The following is a 23935-nucleotide window of genomic DNA, read 5'->3' on the forward strand; positions in this document are numbered from 1 at the left end:
AAGAGTGAGGGGATCCAGAGGGGCTCCTGGAGGGTGGACCAATGCCACACCCCCGGATGGAAGCCAGTGGGGCCCCCTGCGAGCATCCACTCACGGCTCTGATCCTCCTCCCAACGGCCAGAGAACGAAACCCAAACCCCTGTTGACCTTCCGCTCCCACAGGAGTGCGGACCAAGCAGAGCTGTCTTGCTTTAAAAACATGATGGTCTCCTGGCTCAAGCCCCTGTGTTTTAGGTCAAAGTGCGTGTGTCAAACTCCCATCTGCCCATGGTCTGCTCCTGGGTTTACCTGCATCATCGCGACCCACTGACCAAACAGCTGCTGGGTCAGCTTCACGAAACAAAGCCAGGTCGTGCCAAGCCTTTGCTTAAGTCCTCGAGGGCTGCCACCACTCAGACACAGCCCTTCCCCTCGGCACGCAAGATGCTCCGAGACCCTCCACGCAGCCCCTCCCTTGCACCCAGGTGGAGGATGCCTTCCGGCATCCTGTTCTCGGAGGCAGCTGGCGGCTCAGGTCAGGAAGTCACGAGACTTGGCCAGGCCAGCAGACGGAGCCGGACGTGGGGGCCACGAGGCTGCCTCGGGTTTAGCAGCCCCTTCCGGCATCCTGGCCCCAGCGCCTGGAGGCTCTGCTCCCGGGTTTTTTGCCCAGCTGTATCTCAGGTGGTTCAGATGCCACTTCCTTGAGGAGAGTCACCTCTACCCTGCCTGTGGTCGTGACCCGTCAGGACATCTTCGTCCCTTTGTGGTTAGTGCTGTGCGCTTTGGGTTTGTCTTGTCATTTCATGTCTGCTCCCCCTTGAGAATGTAGCTCTTCAAAGGGGCAGAGACTTTGGCTGTTTCCTTGTTCAGCGAGGAGTCCTGAGGCCTAGCACGGTGCTTGGCACACACAGGGTGATCAGCTCCTGAGGACCCAGGCCGCCTTGACTGTGGACCTGCAGAGAGCCCCTCGGGAGGTCACGGGGCTGGGCTGTGGCTCTGAGGCCAAAGGTGAGTGTCCCTCTGGCTTCTCAGCTCTGTGACTTGGAGGAGCTCATCCTGCGCTCTGAAGTGAGGGGCGTGTGCCTATGTGTCTGGAGTACCAAAGGGCTCCGAGAACAGGCCGCCCGGGCTGGGAGGTCGTCCTTGGGATGTCGGCGCCTCTCCGGCCGCCCTGAGCTTGGCGCTGCTCAGAAGGGGGTGTGGGCCGGCGCTGAGGCGGAGGGCGGCTGACTTCCCCAGAGGCGGCACTGGCCTGAGCAGAGCTCTGCTTCGATCTTGGTGGATGCTTGGTCCAGAGACGAGATCCTTCCTGGGCAACTCAGCCTGGTGGCCAGGGGAGCCCTGTCTGCCTCCCCCCAGGGCGAGGGGGTGCTTCCAGACGAGGCCTGGGGAGAAGCAGCAGCCGCACGGGAGTACAAGGGCAGCGGGGCGGTCCTCCTGGTCATCCTGCCAGTGTGTCTGCAATCCAGATGGTGGCAGAACCCACGTCGTCCCTGATTTCTGGGGAGCCGCAGAGACTCACTCAGGGCTCAGGTTTGTCTTGGACCCCAGTGAGCGAGGGCCTGGGTGCTCAGAGTCTTCTTCCCGACCTGGGCCTGGACTGCGGAGCGAAGGAAGAACCACGGGCCAAAGTAGGGCAAGTCCGCCCCTGGTCTCCGCCCTCGCAGCGGATAGACGCTCTGGGGCGGTCAGACCGTTTCTATGGAAACGCGTGTGCACCTCTGCTCGTCCATCGTTTGTTTCAAAGAGCGTGGCGGGTTTTCAGTTTTCCCTAGCAAAACTCATTTCTTTTCCCTCACTAGGAATTCCCTTCATCTAATTTGGTGCCTCATTTTGGCCACGGTCGTGCACAGCTCTTAATTTTTAGATGCACTTAAAAGTAGGGATGAGACGTCCAGGCAGATGAACCCTGGCTGGGAAGGTCCTGGGCTTTGGTGCCTGGCTGGCTGAAGCCCAGGCCTCTCAGTTTCTTGGTCCCACTCAGTGCCGCCCTTGGCAGTGAGCAGGGAGGAAGGGGCTACTGCCCCGGGAGAGGGGGGCAGTGTGCGGAGACACCTGGGGACTGCCCTGCAGGTTCTCAGTCATCAGATATGCACAGAAGACCTCCAGGCATCAACTGGACTCAAGGGGCTCCAGAGGCCTCAGGAGAGCCCTGCTCTGGTGAGCTCGGCCCTGCGGGCGTTAAGCTGGGTGACCCTCCTTCCAGGCTCATCCGCAGCTCCAGGAGAACAGAGAAGTGGAACCCTGAGGCAGCTCCCCGGGCTGAAGGTCTGCTCCTGTGCCTTCCAGCTGAGGGCTCATGGCCAAGCGCTCGGCTCTCTGACCCCGGTTCTCCTGTCTGCACCCCGGGAAGGTGTTCGGGCCCCGCCTCTGTCCTGCATCTGGGAGTGCGTAGATGTCAGTGACTGCTCATGCCATGTGGGCACTGGGTTATAAATAGTAGAAAAGACTGTGGGGTTGATCACAGGCAGGGCCTGAACCCTTCACGTCCATCAGGACTCTACTAGCTGACCTCTGCTTTGAGGCCCCTCCCACCCAGGGATGCCTGCCGCTGAGACCCCTCTGCCATGAGCCCCGAGCAGCTCACCCAGCCAGGAGGGGCGGGGGAGGCCAGCAGTCTGGACGCCGCTGAGAGAGGCCCTGGCCTCCGGGGGCAGTGCCCTGCAGAGCACGCTGCCTCCCCACGCTGCCTAGAGAAGATGCCTTCTACATCTTCCGTACCGCAGATGTCACTGCGACGGAAGCACCGGTCAGAAGCCCAGCTCTGCCCACCACTGCCTGTGCCCGTGGACAGGCTGCCCGCCTCTCGGAGTCTCCATCGTCCCTTCTGAGAAATAAGCATCACTACCACCTGCTCCCCAGCAGCTGTTAGAAATATTATTCACCACATCCAAGGGTTTTATCAAATGTGAAAGAGAGAAAGCATCTTGATTGTTGTATTTTCACATAACCTAGCAACTAAAGGCGGTGCTGTTCCACGACATTTCCTGGTGCCTCTCAAGTGTGTAAGACTCGAGTGTGTGCCTCTCAAGACGTGTGTGTGTCCACGCGTCTCCCAGAAGTGGGGACCCTGTGAGGACTCTGAATGCCATAGTTTAACAATGAGGGCCCCCTTGAAAACGGTGCTTGTCGGCATGCTTCTCTCTGTGGATGCCAGCTTGTCAGCACTCCGAGGACCGTGAACCAGCCCCGTGACCTGTTTGACCCACATCGAAAGAGAGCTGGGAAGTCACAGCTCTGGGGACCCCACTCTCCTGCGGGATTGCTGATGGATGGACTTGGGTGTTGGAGTCAAACGCCTTGCCCAGCAAGCGTGCAAAGAGCGACCTTGTTAGTTGCAACAGTGAAACCCTGGAATAAAGGCCAGCAGGAGGAAAGAACGCCGCCTGGGGGACCCGGGAAGTGGCGTGTTTTAGGCGAGGGAAATGGAGCACAGAGAATGAGGGCGGGCAGCGCGGGCTCGAGTTGGGGCCTGGCAGAGCCCCGAGGCTTGGGTCTGGGACCAGCTCCCCGTGTGCGTCCCCCGTTCCAAGGAGGCAGGACCTCACGCTCTGCCCGACACTGTGGGCACCCACGTGGGCACGACTGCACGCTCTGCCATGACGCGTGCTCTGCTCAGGGTGGACTCTGGGGTCTTCACTCAGGGCAGCGGGTCCAGAACTGGCTCCTCCCCAGCCTCAGACCAGGGGGGCGGGGAGCAGAGCCCCCGACACACCCTCGATCGCACGCTGCCCACTGGCCGCCCACGTGCCCCCTGGATGGCGCGCCCCCTCCCCTGAAACCTCCTGGGGGGGTTCCAGGATGGCCCTTCGGGTTCTGGCGGATCTGGAGGATGTGGGAGGAGAGAGCAAGGCTCCTCCCTGGAAGCCACGGCGGGGACGGCTCGCGGGGCCGGGTCTCATGGCCCGTCTCTGCGTGTGGGGGCCACGGCACTGAGTCCAGGCTGGGAGAAAGGCCGACGCGTCTGCTTTGGGAGTGCCGCTGCTCCCGGGGGCGCTTCCTGCTCAGTGCTGGATGAGGAACGCCCGTCGCGGGCACTTACCTGGGGGCGAGGCCGGCGGGCTTGGTTCCCGGCGTCGGTTCCAGTCCTTCCCCTGGCTTTGCGGATTTCTCTCGGTTCATTTGCTGCAGGATTGAGTTTAACTCACTAATCACGTTCGCCTTTGGGCCTGAGAGAATCGGGCTTTTGACCTCCGAGACGTCCCCCCACAGCCTGGAGGTCCTTGGCTGGATGACCTTCGTGGGGCCGGGCTGGGCCCCGCCAGGTGGCGGCGGAGGTGCGGGTGGGGGGATCACGAAGCTGTCCACGTCCTCTTCCAGCAGCGCGTCGTGGTAGAGGGCGTTGCCTTTGTGGACTATGGGTTTCATTTTTGGCTTGGGAGGTACTGGGGGTTTGTCAACCATAAAGGCTTGCCCGTCTGCATAGACTGTGCAGGTGTCTGCATTCTCCCCGCCCTCGGAGGACAGGGTGGAGATGCTGGACACCGTGGAGATGGTGCTGGTCGTCTCGAGGTGGTGGTCGCTGCTGCTTCGGCTGTCCACCTCCTCGATCCCAGAGTCCGTGACGGCGTCAAAGCTTTCGGGGGGCGGCAGGAATGAGGCGGGCAGACAGTTTGAGAGACCAGCCGGCTTCTTACTGTCTGCGGAGTTGGTTGGCTGGCTGGAGTTCAAGGAAGGGGACTGGGAAGTGTCATTTTTTTTCTGCTTGACCAGGTCTGAGAGAGCGGGGACAGAAGCAACCCGGTCATCGGGGATATCAAAACTATTGGCAAATTCCAGGGGAGGAGGCAATGGCTCTGTGAAAATAAAATCCTCGTCCAGGTCCACGGACGCCAGAGGCGGGGGAGGGATGCGGAACGGCAGGATCACCGCCTCCTCCATGGAGCCCGCCGCCACGATGGTCCTGCCGGGCGCGATGGCGGGGGCGGCCGCGGGCTCGGGGCCTGCGGGGGTCGGGAAAGCACCTTCAGTTTCGGGGGCGCCTTCGGGCGCCTCGGATGGCGGATGATCGGGCTGCGTTTCCAGGTCGGCTTTCTCGTCCTCTTCCTGCAAGAAGTCCTCCGGCCTGGCCGCGTCCACCGTGTGGACCATCAGCAGCCCGGCTGACTTCTGCTGGGACGCGTCCACGATGCTGACGAGCACGCCCTTCTTGTCGTCCCTGCGCTCCTTGCCCGGGTCGGCCTCGTACTTGTTCTCCGTCTCCTGCCGCCGCAGGGGCCCCCGCCCGCTCTGCCTGCCAACCGGAGGGAAGCCCGCTTCCCCACTGGGCCGCATTTTGGTGTCGATGTAGAGAGGCTTGTTGAGGTCGGCCTTGGGGGCCTCCCCTTTGGGGCCCTGCTGGGACTCCTTCAGGGCCCGGTCCCTCGCCGACAGCGCCAGGGCCAGCGGCGAGCTGGGGTCCAGCAGCCGCCCGGTGAGTGGATGCACGTAGTTCTCGGGGCCGGCGACGTTGCCGCTCCGGGGGGGCGCCGCGGGGCTGCCCTCTGGCGCCTTGGCTTGGCCCGGAGCGTTCGGCAGCCTGCCAGCCTCACCCTGAGCTCCGGCCTCGCCCACACCCACAAAGTGGTTCTCAGGCTCCCGGGGTGCCGGTGACGACAGCGGCTCCGTGCCGTCCTCCTCGCCGAAGCCGCCCTCCTCGGGGAACTTGGAGGTGCGCGCCCGGGGGGCGGGCGGCCCGAGGCCCACGTCCTCGTCCCCCAGGTCCGTGGACAGGAAGGCCGGGGAGTTCCTCCGGGCCTCCAGCCGCTTCTCACGGTCGCGGACGGCCCCGGCGATGGCGGCGGCGAAGGGGCTGCTGGCGGCCAGGCTGTCGTCCGGCCGCAGCTGGCCGGGCTGCTCTGAGGCCTGCGGGTCGGCCTCCACGCTGCTGCCCTGGCTGCTCTTGCCGCTGCTGCTGGTGGAGGGCTCCTTGACGATGATGGTGGGGATGGGGATGGAGCACGTCTTCTCGGGGCTGTCCTCCACGTTGGACTGCTTCACCAGCATGCCCTTCCGCCGGGCAGGCTTGGCCGGCACGTACACGGCCTTGCTGGCGATCTTCCCCACCTCGGAGTAGGGGTTTTCGGGCATCTGGCCCCTCTTGCCGCGGAAGTTGGCCTGGGGGCCGGCGCCGCGACTGTAGAGGTCCTCGGAGTCCAGGGAGTAGCGGTCGACCTCCCGCCTGTGGTACAGCCCCTTCTCCCGCACCATGGTGGCCACCGTGTCGGAGCGGGCGGCCGGGGACACCTTGGCGGCGGGGTTCTGGCTGAACGCGGGCTTGATCGTCCCGTAGACTCGCGGAGTCGGGGACTTGGGGCAGTTGTAGGCGGTGGGGGAGGGGGGTGGTGGAGACGGGGGCACCGACTGTGGCGGGGGCGGGATGTCCTCGGAGGTGTCCGGCATGGACAGGCTTCTGGTGAACTTGAGCATCGGCGGGGCCAGAAACTGCCGCTCCTCCTCCGTTATCCCTACAAGCAGAAGACAGGCTTAGATTTACATCACGGCGAGGACAGACAGCCCCGCGGCGCTCGGAGGGCGGTGTGACACGCTAAGTCTCCTCCAAACTCACAAGGAATCACGATGTACACTTGTTCATGGGACACAGCACACAAGCCACAATGTCGAGAGGTCACGTGGCCCATTCCGAGCCAGACACAGGACAGGCACCGGGAGGCCCAGAGTGCGTGCTGTTGACTCCTGTCTGCGGGGTGTTCTGTCTGCCTCCCCGGGGCTGTCCGCAACTTGGGAGTAGCGGCTGGAGGCCAGGAGGAATGCCTCAGCTCTCCTGTCCACGGACCTGGGGGACGAGGATGTGGGCATGGGGGCTGCAGGGCAGCGGTGTGATCCGGGGCGGTGAGGGTGTCCCACTCCTTGGGACTGCAGGTGTGTGTGTGTGTGTGTGTATGGTGGGGGGCGGTGGGACGGGGCAGCTGGGATCAGGGGGCTTCTTTTCCTCAGACCTGGCCAGGGTGCCCGGGGAGGTGCTCTGGGGTCTGGGACCAAGGCTGTGAAGCTGCCCATTGGAAGCGAGAGCAAAGGGCACACCAGCTGCTTCACTGGCTGAGGGAGGCGGAAGGGGCCGTGGTCCCTGGGGTGGCCTCGTCCGCTCGACAGGGGCCCGTTTTGTTGCCTGACTTATCTGAGCACCCCCAAGGGTCCTGGAGCTCCTGGGCCCCGAGGAGGATGGCTGGTCAGCCACGAGCCTGTAACCAGGACCCAGGAGTAGCATCCCGAGCAAACGCAGCCCCTCTGGGTCCTGAGACCCTCTGGGCTGGGCTGATGGGCCTGGCGGTTCACCATGGTCCCCACTCATCACGGTCCGACTGCATGACTCGGGGTCCGTCATGAGGTCCCCACTCACGACTGGGCCGAATGAAGCCTGTGCGGCTGGGTGAGAGGGTCCTGGGGACCCGTGGGGGGGACAGCCATGTTGGGGCCCAGAGCTCCAGTGCGCCCTTTAGGTGGGATCCCACGTTCTTTCTGACAGTTCAGTATATAAAAAGCATCACCAGGACGCACTCTGGACTCGGGAAGCGGAACACAGACATGGAGAGACGGGTGCGCGGGTCCTGATGGGGGGCCATGCAGGATTTTCAAAGCGGTAATGGGATGCAGAACTTCAAGAAGCCCCCAGGACAGACTCGGGCAGCTCATCCCAAAGGAAACTTCTGCTCAATAAGGGCATTCCAAATCTCACACGGCTCTTGGGAGGGCATCCTGGCAGGCAGGGACGCGGCCCGTCGCCCCGTCTGCCTCCCAAGGAGTGATTTACGAATACGCCTTATGGAGGGAACCATTACATTCACGCTACAGACTCCAAACTGTAAGGCTCACTCACCTGATAGAAAGATTCTGCTGTCTGACAGGAGGAAATCGATTGTTATTGACCAGTTCGAGAGCCAGGGCAGGAGGTGGCGTGCGCGCCGCCCTGCGGGGCCCCGAGCTCCTCAGGGCGGGGGCGCTCTGAGGACCCGCAGACGCCACCTCCGCCGTCCCTCATCACTCAGGTCCTGCCTGCTGCGGCCCCCCTCAAACTAGCCACAGCGCCGCTGGCTGCAGCCCCCAGTGCTGGACACGCCCCAGTCCGCAGGTGGCTGGAGGGCCTCTGGGAATTCACGTGGCAGAGGCACGGCTGGACTGTCACACACAGGGGCTGGGTTTAGGGGGTTGAGTTGACCTCCCTCAGAACCGAGTCGGTAGGAAGCATGTGATGTCAACGAGATGGCATCAGTCCCCTCCCCCCGCAGTACTGTCCCCCAGGGAGCGAGAAACCGGCCCGGCCACCCCAAGCAGTGTGTCCATTGAGTGAACCCCAGAACGTGGCCGTGGCCGTTCGCGGGGGTGTGGGTCCACCCTGCCGGTCACTCACCACGTGGGGTAGGGGTGAGGGGATCCCGGAACCTCGCCTGCCTACCGCCATGCCCCGTCTGGACTGTGGACCCTCCCCTGCTGCTATCATCATGGACACTTGGCTTGTGAGGTCGCAAGTCATCTTGGATTTGGACTCCAGAGGGTAGGGAAGTTTCAGAGGGTCAGGGGCTTCCGGGGTGAGACTCGGGGCCTGCCCTCCAGTGGGCAGGCGTGGGGTCACCGAGTGCCCCGCCGAGGGCCCAGGGCCACCTCTGTGGGCGTGGCCGTGCTGCTTACCTATTGACTTCTGCCTCCGCATCGTACCTCGAGGGAGGCCCAGGAACGGGCCCTTCGGGCTCCCGGGGACGGTGGGCGTCATCACGGCGATGCCCTGGCGTTCGTACACGGACTGCAAACCAGAAAGCCGAGTGAGGCGTGGCTGACCAGCCCAGTCCGTGGCTGGCAGACACGGAGCGCTGGCCTTGGGGCCCTGCCACCTGGCCTCCCCCAGCTGTCCTGGGAGCACCCACGCATCCAGGACCCAGAAGGGGGCCCCCCCTTGCCCTCAGAACCCTGGTGGGCCCTGCCCGGTGGAGCCAAGGTCTGCCTGACGTCGACTGAGCAAGAGCAGGGCCAAGACGCGTGTCCTGCAGGAAAGAGCATCCAGTGCTGAGCGGTGGGCATCGGACCCCGGCCACGTCCGCCTCCGAGGGCAGCAGACGGCAGCAGCCGCAGTGGAGGGCCTGCCGAGCGCAGTGCAGAGCCAGCGAGCGTGTGGGACCCACGGAGGCCTTCTCCCCCGGCCCGGGAGGAGCCCGGCATGCCCTTCCTTTGTGCTGGGAGCAGATCCCCTGGCCAGCCCCCACCCCGCCTGCCACTTCTGGACTGCAAAGCCGAGGTTGCTGGCCAGCCCCCACCTGGAGGCATTGGAGGGCGACTCAGGGCACAGATGGATTAGAGCCCAAAGGACACCTGGGCGCGAGCTTTAAGGGGTCTGCTCCTCTGAGACCCTGCCTCACCGGGCTCTGGGCCTCCGCCCTGCCAGCCCTTCTCTGTTGCTGGGTGCTGGGCTTGGAGTCTCTGGGACAGGGTGGGTGTGGGGCTACCGTGAAGGGTAGTTGCCCCCGGAGTGCCTGAGACGGGGGGCAGCGTGAACACCCTGTTACCGGTAACGTATATCACAGAAAACCAGCACGTCAAATTAACGACGCTCGTGGGTGTTATTAAGAGAGGTGACAGAAAGCGCAAGTGTTAGTCGCTCAGTCGTGTCCGACTGTCTGCGACCCCGTGGACTGTAGCCCGCCAGGCTCCGCTGTCCATGGGATTCTCCAGGCAAGAATACTGGAGTGGGTTGCCATGCCCTCCTCCAGGGAATTTTCCCAACCCAGGGATCGAACCCAGGTCTCCAGCATCACAGGCAGACTCTCTGCCATCTGAGGTGTGCCGGTTCGGCATTATTAAGAAAAGGCAAGGTTAAACAGAGTGAGTCAGTCTGAAGCGGAGTCAGAGAAAATACTGAAGTGTCACGGACAGTGCCCAGCTCTGGCCACAGGCTCGAAGCTGGGGGTGCAGAGGGCGGTGTCTGGGGCCTGAGAGGAGCAGCCTGCTGGGCTCAGCTGGCGGCCTGTGGTCTCTGCCGCAGCCCAGGCAGGACTCGGGCCCTGGGACCCGTGGGGGCCTGAGACCTCGGAGAGGCAGGGTCCCCCATGTGTGCTAGGACTCAGCTTGCCATGAGGGTGCGGTTGGGCTTCATCCACCTGGAGGCTTGCTTTGCTCCAGGTGTCCCGTGGGAGGACCCTCAGTGCCAAGGGAGCAGGTCCACGGAGAGTGCAGTCCTCTGCGGCCGGTCTGCCCTGGACTGGGGTGCCCGCCTGGTGCGCTCAGATCAGGGCTCCGAGTGTGGAGGCCGGGGCGGGTGACCCGGCACCGCGTGGTCTGCCCACACCCAGCTGCGGCCCCTCCCCGGCCCGGCCACTCACGTTCATGTCCGAGACGGAGGGGAAGCACCGGCTGGTCGGCCGCTGCTTGATGGTGGCTACCCTGGACTCCAGCGCCACGCTCTCGGCCGCCCGGGATGGCTTGGAGGCTGGGATGATCTCCTCGGGTTTATCTACAACAGGGACGGGACCGTCAGGATGGGCATCAGTGACTGAGGCCCCAAAACACAATGGCGCAGGGGGCTGTTAGCAAAGTGCCCACGTGCCTTTTGCGTTTGAAGAAAGCTTTTCTCGTGCAAGTGGTATGGAGCACGCATGCCTCAGCCACAAGCATGGACACCGACAGAACCCGGCACCCCGCCCCGCATGTGGACCGGAGGGAGAGGAGCCCCTCCCAACAGCAACGCAGCCCTCAAGGCCCTGGGACTTGAAGGTATTGCTTTGTTCACACTCGCGCTGTTCGTTCGGGAGGTGGGAGCTAGGTCAACGTTGTGAATTTCTAAGAGCTCAGAGGTGCGGCTCCTCTCTAAATGCAGTTGCTAGGGTCTCAGGACCCAGCACCCAAGGATGGAGGCAACTGGGCAGTGTGGGTGTAGGCAGGGGTGGGGCTGGGGAGCGAAGATAGCTCCCCAACTCAGGAGCCAGTGGAAGTCTGAGCTTTGTTGAGTGTGTGTGGGGTCCCCCTCCCCCCAGAAGGTGGACCTTCTCAGTGGCTTGTGAATAAGCAAGTTGAAGATCAGTTATTAGTGATGCTTACAGCTTAAGAAATTATTTGAAAATGTAAATTTTAACTTTTTTTTGGGGGGGGGGGGACCTGGCAACTGCACTCAGGCACCAGCGTCTGGAAGGGGACCCTGGTTTGCTGAGACTGGAGGCGCCCCTGGGGAGTGGGAAGCCAGTGTGAGGAGGGCCTGGTGGGACCCTGTGGGGCACCACACTCTCCTCGCAGCCCCAGAGCATTCTGTCTATGGCCTGAGGTCTTCTCTGAGCTGAACCCCAGCCCCTTCTGGGGTCCTGTGATGCCCCACGAAGCTCGTGCCATCAGAAAGGCCCAGGCTTCTGGGGTCTTGGCAGACTCCAAGCTGCGAGGGCAGCATTGAGAGTCACAGGACTGGCACCCTGGTGCCCGGTTTAAGCTGCTGCTGCACCTGCCTTTAGCAGAGGCCGTCCAGGAGGAGCTCGGCCCCTGGAAGAGTTGCCCCAGACCCCAATAAGAGGGGCCCGTGGGGGCCAGCCCTCCGCCAACAGGCAGGATGCTGGCTTCTCAGGACCACGTCCTGGACCAGGGCCAGGGCCCCACGGTGCCAGTGCACCTGGCCCACAAAGGCAGAGGGGTTCAGGCAGCGGCAGCATGGGGGGACCCCACCGATCTTGCTTGCCCTGGGACCCGCAGCTCTCCCAGCCTTTCCCCCATGGCTGTGTGGGACACAGTAAGTGTCCGTCATCCTTTGGGAGTTGGTCGGAAGCACCCGTGTCCGGTGGGGAACCCCCAGCCGCGGTCACCGCACTCTTGCCTGCCCGCGTTCCTGGGGCCGGGAACCCTCTTGCCTCGTGAGGCCCTGCGCCCACCCCTGTCCCAGCAGTGCACCTCCTCCGCAAAGCCGGCGCCCTCGGGCCTGGGCCAGGGGGGTCCTCTCCGGGTGGGGCTCCCACTGTTGCTGCGCTGCACTCCCCCACCTCCTGCCCCTCTGGCTGCGGGATGCGGGGTCCTCGGGGGACCCCCTTGGCAGGCCTGTGATGACCGCAGGTCCCCCAGGCCCGTCCCCAGAATCCAGGCCCCTCACACTGGCTGCCGGCCTTGTTTCTGCTGGGGTGCAGCTCTTTCTCCGGGATGGCAGGGGTCAGGGCTGGCTCCCGCGCGGGCACATCTGTCCACGGGTCTGGCCATCTCCTTGGGCCCAGCCTCAGCGTCAGCCCATGCAGCTCAGGCACGCTGCCCTTCCCCCAGGGGAGGGGATGCCCCCATTAGGGCAAGGCCGAGTGGCTGCAGCCTGCAGGGCCTCCCATGGGGGCTCCAGAGCAGGACGGAGCTCCTGACGTAGTCAGAGTTACACAGCTGGGTCTTTGAGACCTCCTGTCCCTAGCGGGACCCCGCAAATCCATGTCTGAGGTTTGCCCAGCTCACAGGGACGGTCCATCCCACTGAGCAGGCTGGCACACGAGCCAGGATCCTCACAGGCCTGGACCAAGCTGGAGGACGCTGTGGTCTTGGGGTCCCAGGCGTGTGGCAGGCACTCCCAAAAGCCCTCAACGGTGGGTGTGAGCGGGGGAGGCAAAGGCAACCCTGGTGGGACTTCGGGGCGCCTTCATGCCGCTTCTCATCTTAACAAGGCCCGGACTGTCCCGATCCTGCAGACCGAATGGCTGAGGAGCGGACGCCTTTCGTGCTGCTGGAACTCTAGGACCGGGGGCGCGGAGCTCGCCAAGCCCTGGCCGAGAGAGGAAATCCGGGCTTGCCATCGGAACTGCCTGCCTGATCAGACTGACTGAGAAGCCAGCATCGTGCTCACCACACCACCTCCGGATGGGTGGTTTGGGGGTGTGTTTGGAGGTGTGTCCCTGAAGTGGACAGTCCCGGCCTTTGTGTAAACCTTTGCCCTCTGGCCTCCATGTGCCCTACGCATTCTGTGGAGCCGGGACACACGAGAGCATCTTGCTCTGCGGGGGTTGTGTTGGGGGCTGTCATTGTTCCTCAGTGGGGGTGGGTTAGTGCGGTTTCTCCAGTTCAGATGCAGAGGGCAGGCCTCGTCTCAAGCCGGCGCGGCCCCCGCGGCGCAGGGCTTCTTCACTGGCACACGGAGGCTTTTCAGGAACGCTGCGAGACCGGGTTTTTGTTCCTGCTTCTAGGCTCACGAGGATTATCCTGCTTTGTTTGCACAAGCCTGGGATTGGGTCTCTGTCGGTGCTGAGATTAGTGAGTCCAGCCCTGAGGCCTTACAGTGAAGCACTCCGAGGCTGAAGGCCACCCTGACGACAAGGCTGGAAAAATGTCAAGTCTTCAGAAACAACCTAGGAATGAGCTGATGGAAACACCCTGGAAGTGACCCTGTATTTTAATTTTCTAAGCAAACATATGGCATGGTGCCCACCGTCCACAGGCTGCACACTTCCTGGGTGGGGGCTGGATGTCAAGCATGGGGGGACAGGCCGCAGGCAGCCCCGTCTCTCTTGGGGACCAGAGCATGAGTGGGGTACTCCTCCCCCAGGCACGAGCACTGCCCCTTGCGCAGGCCGAGTCGCCCATGTGCCCGAGCTCTCCTGCTGGGGAAGCCCCAGGTCGTTCAGCAGACGTCACTGGTGTGGTCTGCAGGAGGGAGGCGTCGAATCGAGGAATGGAATGACCCCCCCCCCCCCAGGTTGGGGCAAGGAGGGGATGCCGAGGCCAGGCTGACACCATGCACCGGAGGCCGAGTCTCCCCCGGGAGAAACGCGGTGCCCACCCTCCGCAGACCACCCCCATCCTTGGACCCCCATCTGTCCAGGGCCACGTTCCGGGCTGGATCCAGCACCCCCACTCCTCAGAACCATCGGGAGAGCGACCCCCACTGCTCCGGAAACGCCTGGCATGGCTGAGATTCAGACTCTCAGGTCCTACGGCGATCCGGGCGGTCGCTTCACGAAATGCATCCTACTCTTGGGGACATCCCGGAAGCCTGTCCCTCCTTGTGACCTTGAACAGGGGCTCCTGCTGGCCCTCTGGGGGCTGCCAGCCTCTCCATGTCTCGGGTGAGAGGGCACCCACAGGGTCTCCTCCACAACATGGTTCCCGAGGAAGCTAAGCGCTGACAGCGCCAGATGGCACAGACCAGCCGCTCCTGGGGAAGCGGCAGCTGCCGGCCAGCCGCCCATCTCTTTAATCTTCCCAGGGGAGGCGTGCGGGAGTGCTGGGGGTGGGGCGGGGCACCCTGGCCCCCGCAGGCCCAGAGGCAGTGGTGAAGCTGGTCCCTCCCCTCTGGCCCGGATTCTGCTTGGAGCTGCCCCAGCCCAGTGTGGTCCTCACGGTGGTCCTGGCTCCCCTCCAGCGGCCACGCAGACAACCTCTGGGGACGGAGCAGGTCCTCAGGAGATTCCTCGGTGACTAAGTGGGGCATCAAGATCAAATTCAAATTCACTTTCAACTTTCTCCACTGTGCAAAGGAAGGTGGGCCCCTCTCCAGGAGTCCTGCCTGCCTCTGTGTGACTCTGCCCCGGCCCAGGCGGGCCACTCCGGCCACGTGTCTACACTTGTCCTCTTGTTGCAGTCCAGGGTGTTTGGCCACTGGAGGCCCTGGGGTGGGTGGGGCCAGGCCGCACGAGCCCCCCAGTCTGGGCCAGCCCGAGTCTGAGCTGCTCCTCCTGGCAGCAGCCTTCCCTGCCAGCCTGATGATGGCCACGGGGCTCCCGCAGCCCATGTGCAGGGCCTCTTCTGGAAGGCGCAGTGGGCAGAAACAGCGGTTCATGCTAGCTGGCCTTGGCCTTGGACCGAAGCGGGTTCAGAGGGTAAGGTGAGCCCAGGGAACTTCCTGTGCCCTGAGCATCTGCCCCACCGTCAAGAGGGTGATCGAGCCTGGAAAGCCCACTGGGAGTCTCCGAGCAGGGGGTGGGGGGTGGGGTGGAGGCCCAGGACTGCTGCAGAGAGAGGCTGTTGGGGTCTGCCTGCCTTGGAGACTGTGGGTGAGAGAGGTGCATCCTGGTGCTCCTGGACCCGAGACCCCAGATGCGGTCCCTCCGGACTCCAAGGACCACCCCCTACCCCCACCGTCTTGGTGTTGTGTCTTGGTGGCCGTGTCCAGGCCTGCGAGAGGGTCCCTTCCTTCCTTTGCACTGGCAAGTCTCCAGCGACCAGGTGAGAAACACCCCGCCCGTGGGGACTGACGGCGAGGGGCACGTCCACGGGGGCCTGGCTGCTGAGGGCAGGAGGGGCTGCTCACAGAGCGGAGGCTGGGTCTTCTGCACCACTGCCAGCCGGGGGCAGGGATCGGTGTGGCCTGGCAGTGCCCCTCCCCTCCAGTTCCAGGGTAGCCTTCCTGCCCATGGAGAGTGAGCTCCCTGGAAAGCAGGCGTTTTCTGGGCGTTAAGGGGCAGCGGTCCCTGCGCACGGCAAAGGGCAGTCAGCGGTCCACTTGCCAGGGACCCTGCTAGCCCGCACCTGGACCACCAGCCCGCAGGAAGGCCTCCCAGTCCCGACCCAGGCAGGCCCCGCTGGACGACGGGGGACACGTTGATGACATGGACACGACTCGGGGAGACGCAGACACGCTGGGCGACCACAGACGGGGAGAGGCGGGGCAGACGTCACACTGAGATGGGACGCGTCCCGGACTGGGCCTCCCCCGGAGGACCCCGAGCAGGGAGAAGACAGTACAGGCAGTACAGGTCTCGACACACTCTGGACATCGAGTGAGGGCCACGGGGTGGTGGTGGGGCTCGCCCCTTACCCTTCTTCTTCCGGACGGAGGCTTGCAAACAGAAAGGGGAGTGTGAGTCCCAGGGTGACGGGGGTGGGGGCAGCGATTCCCGGGGCCCAAGTCGGGCTCCCTCGCTGAGGGCCTGACGACCGCCCACCCCACCACGGGGGCCTGTGGTCCGAGGCAGATGCAGGCGGGTGAGGGGGCGCGGTCGACTCTCCTGGGACCTGGGGGCCTGCCCTGTCTGCAGAGGTCAAGGGGGTCTCCTCTCACAGCTCCTGCCCACCCTGCCGCAGGGGGTGTCAGATGCTAACAGCTCTCAGGAAGGACCCTCAGCCCTGGGCTGACGCAGCTGGAGCCCCCCGAGAGGCGACCTGCCTGTGGGTCTTCCTGGGGGAGCCCTCGTGGCGAACGCCACCCGGCTTTAGGGAAGCTCACGTGGACAGTGACACTGCTGTCCCTCTAGCGGGGGTGGGCCAGGCCTGGGGTGCAGGGGGTAGTTTCTGGGGAGTCTTGTTTGGACAGACAAGGTGTGGTCCAGAAGGGGCTGGAGGAAGGGGGCTCTGGCGGGGCTGGGAGGCCCCACAGCAGGGCTGCTGGTTTCTAGAACACCTAGGCCTTCAACCCAGCTGCAGGTCTAGCCCCAGGATGCGGCGATGGGCAAGGGGTGCTCATGGGGGCCGGCCTGGGCCTCCGGAGGCCCTGACAGAGGAGCCGCAAAGAGGGAGAAGCCGCTGTGTCCTTCTTCTGGATGAAAGGGCCCAAGGGTCTCCCCCTTAAGGCTGGGGCCCGGTTGGAGCCCCCGGAGACTCCCAGACCAGCGAGGGTGCTCAGACCTTGCCCCATGGACGGGTTGGGCCTGCAGGGGCGGGCTCCCGGGCTCAGGGCTGGTTTAGTGCTCCTGGAACCTGCCCTGTGCCAAGTCACAGATGCTACCCTTCTTCCCTGCCCGCCAAGCCCTCTCAGCCAAGTAAGCCTTCAGCCCCTGGCTGCTCCTGCGTGGTCAGAGCAGCCTCCTCGGGGATGTGTCCATGAGCCATGGTCCCTGACCTGGGGGGGATCCCTAACCCTCCAGGATGGCAGCTCGCCAGCACCGGGTGCCACCCTCATCATGAGCCACACAGCCACTAGGCCCAGGGCCCATGTGGCTCTGTGCGCCCTTCCCAGGCCATGCCCTGGGGCCCAGCAGACACAGCCCTCTGTCCCTTCTGGTCCTCTTGAGAAGGCCCCAGCAAGCCCTGTCCCCTGGTCTGCAGCTCGCCAGCCCACTGCTGTCTGCACCCGCCCCTGGGGCCACGGCCTTCTGGATCGAGCCACTCGTGAGAGGAAAGATCTCGCGGGCACCCTAGACCACAGAGGTCTGCTTACCTTTATCCACTAGTGAGAGGCCCAAAAATTCAAAACAAAACAATGTTAGACGAACCAAGAGAGAGGAGGCCCAATGGCGAAGCTCCCCCGAGCCCAGGAAGGACGAAGGGGCCAGCACGGGAGACCGCACTCGGGGAGGCTTCCTGACATCCTCCCGGGCGCTGGGGCCGGGAGCGGGGCAAGCGGGCAAGCGGGGGGACCATGCACAGGCTGGGGCTCTGCGAGGCCAGCCCGTGGGCACGCTGGGCGCTGGGCCAGGGTAGGTGGGAGCCGGCACTTACCAAGCTCCTCCAGCTCCGAGGTCATGGACTTGGAGCGCAGGGTGAGGGCCGTGGTCGGAGCTCGCTTTGGAGGCGGAGGAGCTGGGGGTGGGGGCGGGTGGGAGAGATGGAGGTGAGAGCCTGGCCCCGGGATGCTGCCCTCGCTCGCCCTTCCTGAAGGGTCAGGAGGGCCCTGACCTGCTGGGACAGCTCAGACGGGCCTCGCCTCGGGGCGAAGAGCCGGCGGTAGTCACAGAAAGTGCTGGAAGTTCTCACACGCGCCTCCAGCCTCCTAAGGAGGTGCGTCTGGCCTGCTCCTGGCCGCCCTCTGTAGGTCTCACTCAGGCCCGGTGTCCCCCAGCTGTGACTGCTCTTGGGGAGGCGGGGTGGGCCCTCGGACCTCTGCCTTCCCCGGGCCCAGGCTGTGAGCTGCTGCAGTGGCCGATGCAGGAGCCCCAGGCCCCTGTCTGTCTGCTGAGCACAGCCAGGCCTGAGGCCGGGGCGGCCCTGACCTCCTAAGCGCCTTTCCTACTGGTTTCCTGCTCTCAGTGGGGGACTGGGAGCCCCGCGGAGGGCGAGCGATGGGGCCCAGGAGGCAGGGAGATGGCCCCCCGCCCCACTCCCCGTGTCCCTTGGGCAGGCTGGGGGCAGGGGCGGGGGCGGGCACCTTTCTTCCGGGCAGTGTCATCCGGGTCCAGACTCCTGGTCACCGTGACCACCTTGAGGACCAGGTGGTTCCCTCCCTGGCGGATCATGGTCACGACCTGCCGGTGGCCGACCTTGACGACGTTCTCGTTGTTCACCTGCGGGGGGAGGAGGCGGGCGGTGAGCGCAGGGGGGCACGGCACCCGGCGGAGGGGTCGCACGCGGGTGGGCCCCGTGGGAGCAAGGGAGGTCCTTGGAGAAACCAGGAGGCCGAGGCCGGGCCTCCAGCCAGGCGCCGGCCAGGGCTGCTTCCCGGGAGTGAATGTCCCCGCAGCTGCCGGGGGACAGGACTACCTCCTGGGTGGCCTGAGCCTTGCAGGCGTCCACCCGGGCAGCCCCAGGAGCAGCTGCTGGGTGGCCCACTTTGCGCTGAAGGCCAGCACAGGCTCCCTGCGTGGCAGGCCTTCCAACTGCATGGTTAGAAGGGAACGCGACACTTGGCTGCCTCGTCCCTCGCCCGGACACCCCCATTCCCTCCTTCCTCCTCTCTGGTCCAGAGGCCAGAAAAGACAGGAAGCTTGGCTGGGGAGGCGCTAAGGCTGATGGCTCACTCTGCTACTCGGAGGGATAGCCGCTCCTGGGACCCTGACCTGAGGGTCACCAGGACCACCTCGCCGACGCACCGTCCATCAGAGCCCCCTCGGCCGGGAGCTCCTGGTGCCGTCACAGCCTGTTCGTGCCCTCTGACCCCCATCCGTCCCTACTGGGATAGCATTCGTGGCACAAAGGCACACAGGACCCCAGCAACGTCCGGTGGGCCAGTAAGGCCTGAGCCCCCCGCCCTCCACCTCTCCCAAGCCCACCGCCTTCCACTTCCCCCGAGCCCCCCGCCCTCCACCTCTCCCGAGCCCACCACCGAGAGGAAGGCGGGCCCGGCTCAGCAGGGGGCCGAGCTGCCCCTGAGCTACCTCCCCTGATTGCCAGGGCTCCACGGCTCCAGCCCGGCCCCCTCCCTCACACCCCCAGCACCAACACACCACCCAGGTGGGCTCTGTCCCCTGACACCCCCTCCTCCACAGCTCCTGGTGTGAGCACTGGGCATGGAGGGTGAAGCCTGTGACCACTCTGAGCACTGCCCAGGTGATCGAGGAATAAGAAGCACCCAATACCCCGCACCCCCTGCGACTGCCTGGCCCCGTTCTGCTCTACTTCTCGGCCTGCTGTGGATTCCTTAAACGCGGTCAGTGCAGCGGAGCCACAGGTTCACCAGCGCGGTGCGTCTCTGCAGATGCAACAGGCACCCTAGGTGTCTTTACCGTCTGAGCCACCACGGAATCTGCAGAAACACACTGGATGGGCTGAATAGCAGGATGGATATGACAGAGAAAAGAGTGAACTTCAAGACAGAAATAGAACTTATCCCATATGAAGAGACAGGAGATTTTCAAAAGTGAACACAGTGTTAAGGACTTGTGGGACAACGTCAGCAAGCCTAAGATGATGAGAATCAGAGGCCCAGAAGGGGAGAAGTCACAAGTCCTAGGAGAGGGAGAAAGGGAAAAAACGATGGCTTAAAAGTTCCCCAACTGGGTGAAGGACATTAATACAGATTCAAGAAGCCCAGTGATTCCCAAAAAGGATAAATATAAAGAAAAGTCAGGCCTAGGCACATTACAGTCAATCCGCTGAAAGCTAAAGATAACACGAAATCTTATTAAAGCAGGCAGAGGAGGGCACATTGCTTACACAGGAACTGTGTGGACCTCACATCGGAAACTATAGAGACAAGAAGAGCCTGGAACAACATTTTAAACCTGTAAAAAAAGACCTGTCAACCTAGAATTCTGTAACCACTTGAAAATACAAAGAACAGGGGCAAAATAAAGACCGCTGTAAATAAATGGTGAGTTATTGCCAGAGAAGTTGTTGCCAGCAGGCTTGCACTGCAAACAAGGTAGGGGAAGTTCTCTAAGCTGGAGGAAAAGGACGATGAGTCTTCAGAAGGCATGAAGATGCCAGAAATGATAAATGCCGGGCAAAACAGGAAAGATGATTCTACCCTGATTAAACAGATACGACTGTTTGAGGCAGAAATGATAACTGTCCTGTGGGGTTTCTAATGTGGGTAAATGTACGTGGGACAGCTGCAGCGGGCCCGAGGCAGATACATCTATAAGGCTGTCAAGTTTTTATGCTTTATGTGAAGTGTGCACCATGAACTCTGAGCGGATGGAAACAGTTAAGGATGCACACTGCCATCCTGGAGCCACCACTTAAGACAGTGGAAAGAGAGAGCTAAAAGCAGATAAAACGGAGCTTTAAAAGTAGTCAAATAATCCAAAATAAAGCGGGAAAGGGAGAAGAGAGGAGAGCTGAAGGGAAGCAGAAGGCAAGCCGGGATGCCTATGCAGAACAGCGTCAGAAACTAACGTGATGAGACTCCAGGTAAAAAGCAGACATTGTTTAAAAAAAAAAACACACACACACACACTATGAAAAAGAAGGGCCCAGATATGCTGTCAGCGCACTCAACACAGATTGAAGGGAAATAAATGGAAAAAAATTCCCATAGATGGAGTGGCTATGTTACTATCTCACAAAGTAGACTTCATCCACTTTGAACAGTGTTTTGGCAACCCCTCAAAAAGTTAAACATAGAGCTTATGATACGGTCCAGAAACTCCAGGCCTTGTATATGCCCAAGAGAACCGAAAACACAATCACACAAGTACCTGTACACAGAAGTTCATAACCGCACTTTTCACAGCAGCCAAATGGGCTGGAGGAACGCGCCCCTCGGTGGGCAAGAGAGTCCTCTTTGGAGTGACACAGCGTTCCCAAATTAGGCTGGCGATGATGGCTGCACAACTCTGAATATGCTAAAATCCACTGGACTGTGTAATTCAAGAGGTCGAAATTTTATGGTATGTAATTTATATATCAACAAAGCTGGGAAAAAAAAACACTTAAAGAAAAAAGCATTTCCAGAAATAAAGACGGACAGTTCCTAATGATACAAGGGGTCATTCACAAGGAGGACATAACAGGCATAAACGTTTACGCACCTAGTAACAGAGCCTCAGTATGATGCTGCTGCTGCTGCTGCTAAGTCACGTCAGTCATGTCCGACTCTGTGCGACCCCATAGACAGCAGCCCACCAGGCTCCCCCGTCCCTGGGATTCTCCAGGCAAGAACACTGGAGCGGGCTGCCATTGCCCTCTCCAATGCATGAAAGTGAAAAGTGAAAGTGAAGTCGCTCAGTCATGTCCGACTCCTAGCGACCCCATGGACCGCAGCCTACCAGGCTCCTCTGTCCATGGGATTTCCCAGGCAAGAGCACTGGAGTGGGGTGCCATTGCCCTCTCTGCTCAGCATAACGAAGCCCAATTTGACAGAATTAAAGAAACAGGCAGCTCTTCAAACATAGTGGGAAACTTTAATACCCTTTCCTCAAACTGATGAAACAGACAAAAACGTTTAAAAAGACTGCCCCCCACACCCAGATAGAGAACCCTGGGAGATATTTTCTTGGTCCAGGCTTTCCGGACTTTACTGATGTGCCTTGGTGGGAGGGTTTTCATCCCTCATACTGGGTACTCACAAATCCCTTTCCATCAGGAACTCGCACCCCTCCATTCTAGAACGTTTCCCTCAATTATTTCCCGAACATGTCTTTCATTTTCTCTTTGAGGTACCTTTATTTAGCACACACTGGACCTTCTAAATTATCTTTCCAGCTTTCCACGTCTTTCTCTTTCTGGAAGGTTCTTTTTCAATTTATTTTTCAATCTATCAAAATGTTCATATCTGCTATAATATTTTTTAATTTCAAGAGCTCTTTTGTTCTCTGTTACTTTATAAAAGAGCATTTTGTTCTTAAAAGATGCAATATCTTTTATCCCACTGATCATATTAAGAATGTCTTTTCATGATCTTATTCTCCTTGCAGAATCTGTTTCCTCTTTCTCTTCGCTTCACAATAGATTTGTTTTGGGCTTTGTCTTTCACATTTCACCAACGTCTGGTGCTCCTTGACAGGAAACTCATATTTAAGGGTACCCCCACCCCCCGGCCAAAGACCTGACTTCTATCCTAGCCAGTTACTTTGTGAATCCTGACAAACTGATCCTAAACTTTACATGAAAAGGCGAAAGACCCAAAATAGCTAATGCAGTACTGAAGAAGCACAAAGTCAGGTGCCTGACATTGCCTGACTTCAAGTTTCACTATAAAACTTCACCAATCAAGTACTGGTCAAAGAACAGACAAATAGATCCGTGGAATAGAATAGAGAGCCCAGAAATAGACCCACACAAATACAGTAACTGATCTTTGACAAAGGCGCAAAGGCAATTCAGTGGACAAAAGATCGTCTTTTCAACAATGGTGCTGGAACAATGGGACACCCACATGCAAAAAAAGAAAAAAAAAATCTAGACACAGACCTTACCTTACACCTTCCACAAAAATTAACCTCAAAAGTGTCACAGACCTAAACGTAAAACACAAAAATCATAAAACTTCTGGAAAATAATGTAAAAGAAAATTTAGGTGACCTTGAACTTAGCAACAACTTCTTAGATAAGACACTGAAAGCGCTATCCGTGAAAGGAAGAATTGATAAACAAGATCTCATTAAAATGAAAAACTGCAAAACACACTGGGAAGAGAGGAAGGCAAACCACCAATGGGGAGGGAATTTTTGCAAAGCACACGTCAGATAAAGGACCAGCGTCCAAATACACAGGGAACTCTTAGAGAACCCAAATAAAAACCAGGCAAAATATCCGGACACCTCTCCACAGAAGATACACAGATGGTCAATATCATGTCACCGCCTGTCGCTCAGTCGTGTCCGACTCCTTGTGACCCCACGGACTGCAGCCTGCCAGGCTCCTCAGTCCCTGGGATTCTCCAGGCAAGAACACTGGAGTGGGCTGCCATTTCCTTCTCCAATCATATGTCATTAGGGAAATGCACATTGAAACAACCATGAGACACCAGTATACACCTGCTTGAATGGCCAAAGTCCAGGGCACCGACACCACCAAACACTGGCAAGGATGTGGAGGAACAGGAGCTGTCTCTCATTGCTGGTCTAAGTGCTGAAAGGTACAGCCATTCGGTAGACAGTTCGGCGGTGATTTAGAAAATCAAACATATCATTACCGTATGACCCAGCAGTCAGGCTCCTTGGTGACCAGTCACCCAAATAAGCTGAAGTTCCTGCCCACACAAGACCCTGGACGTGGGCATTTACAGCAGCTTTGTTCACAGACGCCAAAACTTACACACCACCAAGAAGTCTTCCAGTAGGTGAGTGGATAAGTAAACTGGCACCTCCTGACAATGGACAGTTACCCAGCAATAAAAAGAAACGGGCTCTCAAGCCCTGAGAGACCCGGAGGAGCCTTCAGTGCACCCGCTGAGGGAAGGAAGCTGGTCTGTAAAGGCTACTTGCTGTATGATGCCAACGGCATCACATGCTGGAGATGGCAAAACGAAGAAGACCACGAAAAGATCAGGGGCTGCCAGCGCTTGGGAGCAGGGAGGGCGGAGCACGGGGGGTTTTTAGAGCCATGACACAGTTACTCTGCACAGGACTGCAATGGTGACATCTGCCCAAATCCAGAGACAGTACGGGGGGAAGAGGGAGCCCTAATGTAAGCTTTAGTTAATAATCACATATCAATATTGTATCAGTGTTGGTTCATCAACTGTAACGAACTGTACCATATCGGAGCAAGATGGTAAAAATACAGAAACGGGCAGGTAAGGAGGAGTGACGGGATGAGGGAACTCTGCACCTTTTGCTCTATTTCTCCCTAAAAATTCAAAACCTACTTAAAAATAAAAGTAGAGTCACAGATGGAGAAAACGAACATGCTTTCCAGGGGTGAAGGGGGGAGGGACACACCTGCCAGGGGTGAAGGGGGGGGACACACTGGGAGATGGTGATTGACAAATACCCACTACTATACTGGAGGGGTCGCCATGCCCTCCTCCAGGGGATCTCCCGCACTGCAG

The 23935-nt window shown here is 60.6% G+C and overlaps 1 protein-coding gene and 1 long non-coding RNA gene across 4 annotated transcripts in view; one reads left to right on the forward strand and one right to left on the reverse strand.

The window, feature by feature from the left end:
• SHANK2 (SH3 and multiple ankyrin repeat domains 2) overlaps positions 1 to 23935 on the reverse strand; it is a 513188-nt gene that overhangs the window by 9107 nt on the left and 480146 nt on the right. For 2 of the 3 annotated variants that reach the window (XM_060404133.1, XM_042238158.2), the window contains 7 exons: positions 17930 to 18065; positions 17284 to 17364; positions 15665 to 15685; positions 10290 to 10420; positions 8608 to 8719; positions 7799 to 7819; positions 4025 to 6428 (listed from right to left, as the gene is read on the reverse strand). In XM_060404133.1, the coding sequence (XP_060260116.1) occupies positions 4025 to 6428; positions 7799 to 7819; positions 8608 to 8719; positions 10290 to 10420; positions 15665 to 15685; positions 17284 to 17364; positions 17930 to 18065 (2906 nt within the window). The remainder of the gene's footprint in view (positions 1 to 4024; positions 6429 to 7798; positions 7820 to 8607; positions 8720 to 10289; positions 10421 to 15664; positions 15686 to 17283; positions 17365 to 17929; positions 18066 to 23935) is intronic. The other variant, XM_042238157.2, reaches the window with a different exon arrangement.
• On the forward strand, positions 10394 to 13287 carry LOC132658355 (uncharacterized). The gene is made up of 2 exons (XR_009597861.1): positions 10394 to 12798; positions 13095 to 13287. It is a non-coding gene; the product is annotated as an uncharacterized LOC132658355 (long non-coding RNA).

This window comes from Ovis aries, chromosome 21 (assembly GCF_016772045.2).
Source record: "Ovis aries strain OAR_USU_Benz2616 breed Rambouillet chromosome 21, ARS-UI_Ramb_v3.0, whole genome shotgun sequence".
In the NCBI taxonomy this organism is placed as follows: Eukaryota; Metazoa; Chordata; class Mammalia; order Artiodactyla; family Bovidae; genus Ovis; species Ovis aries.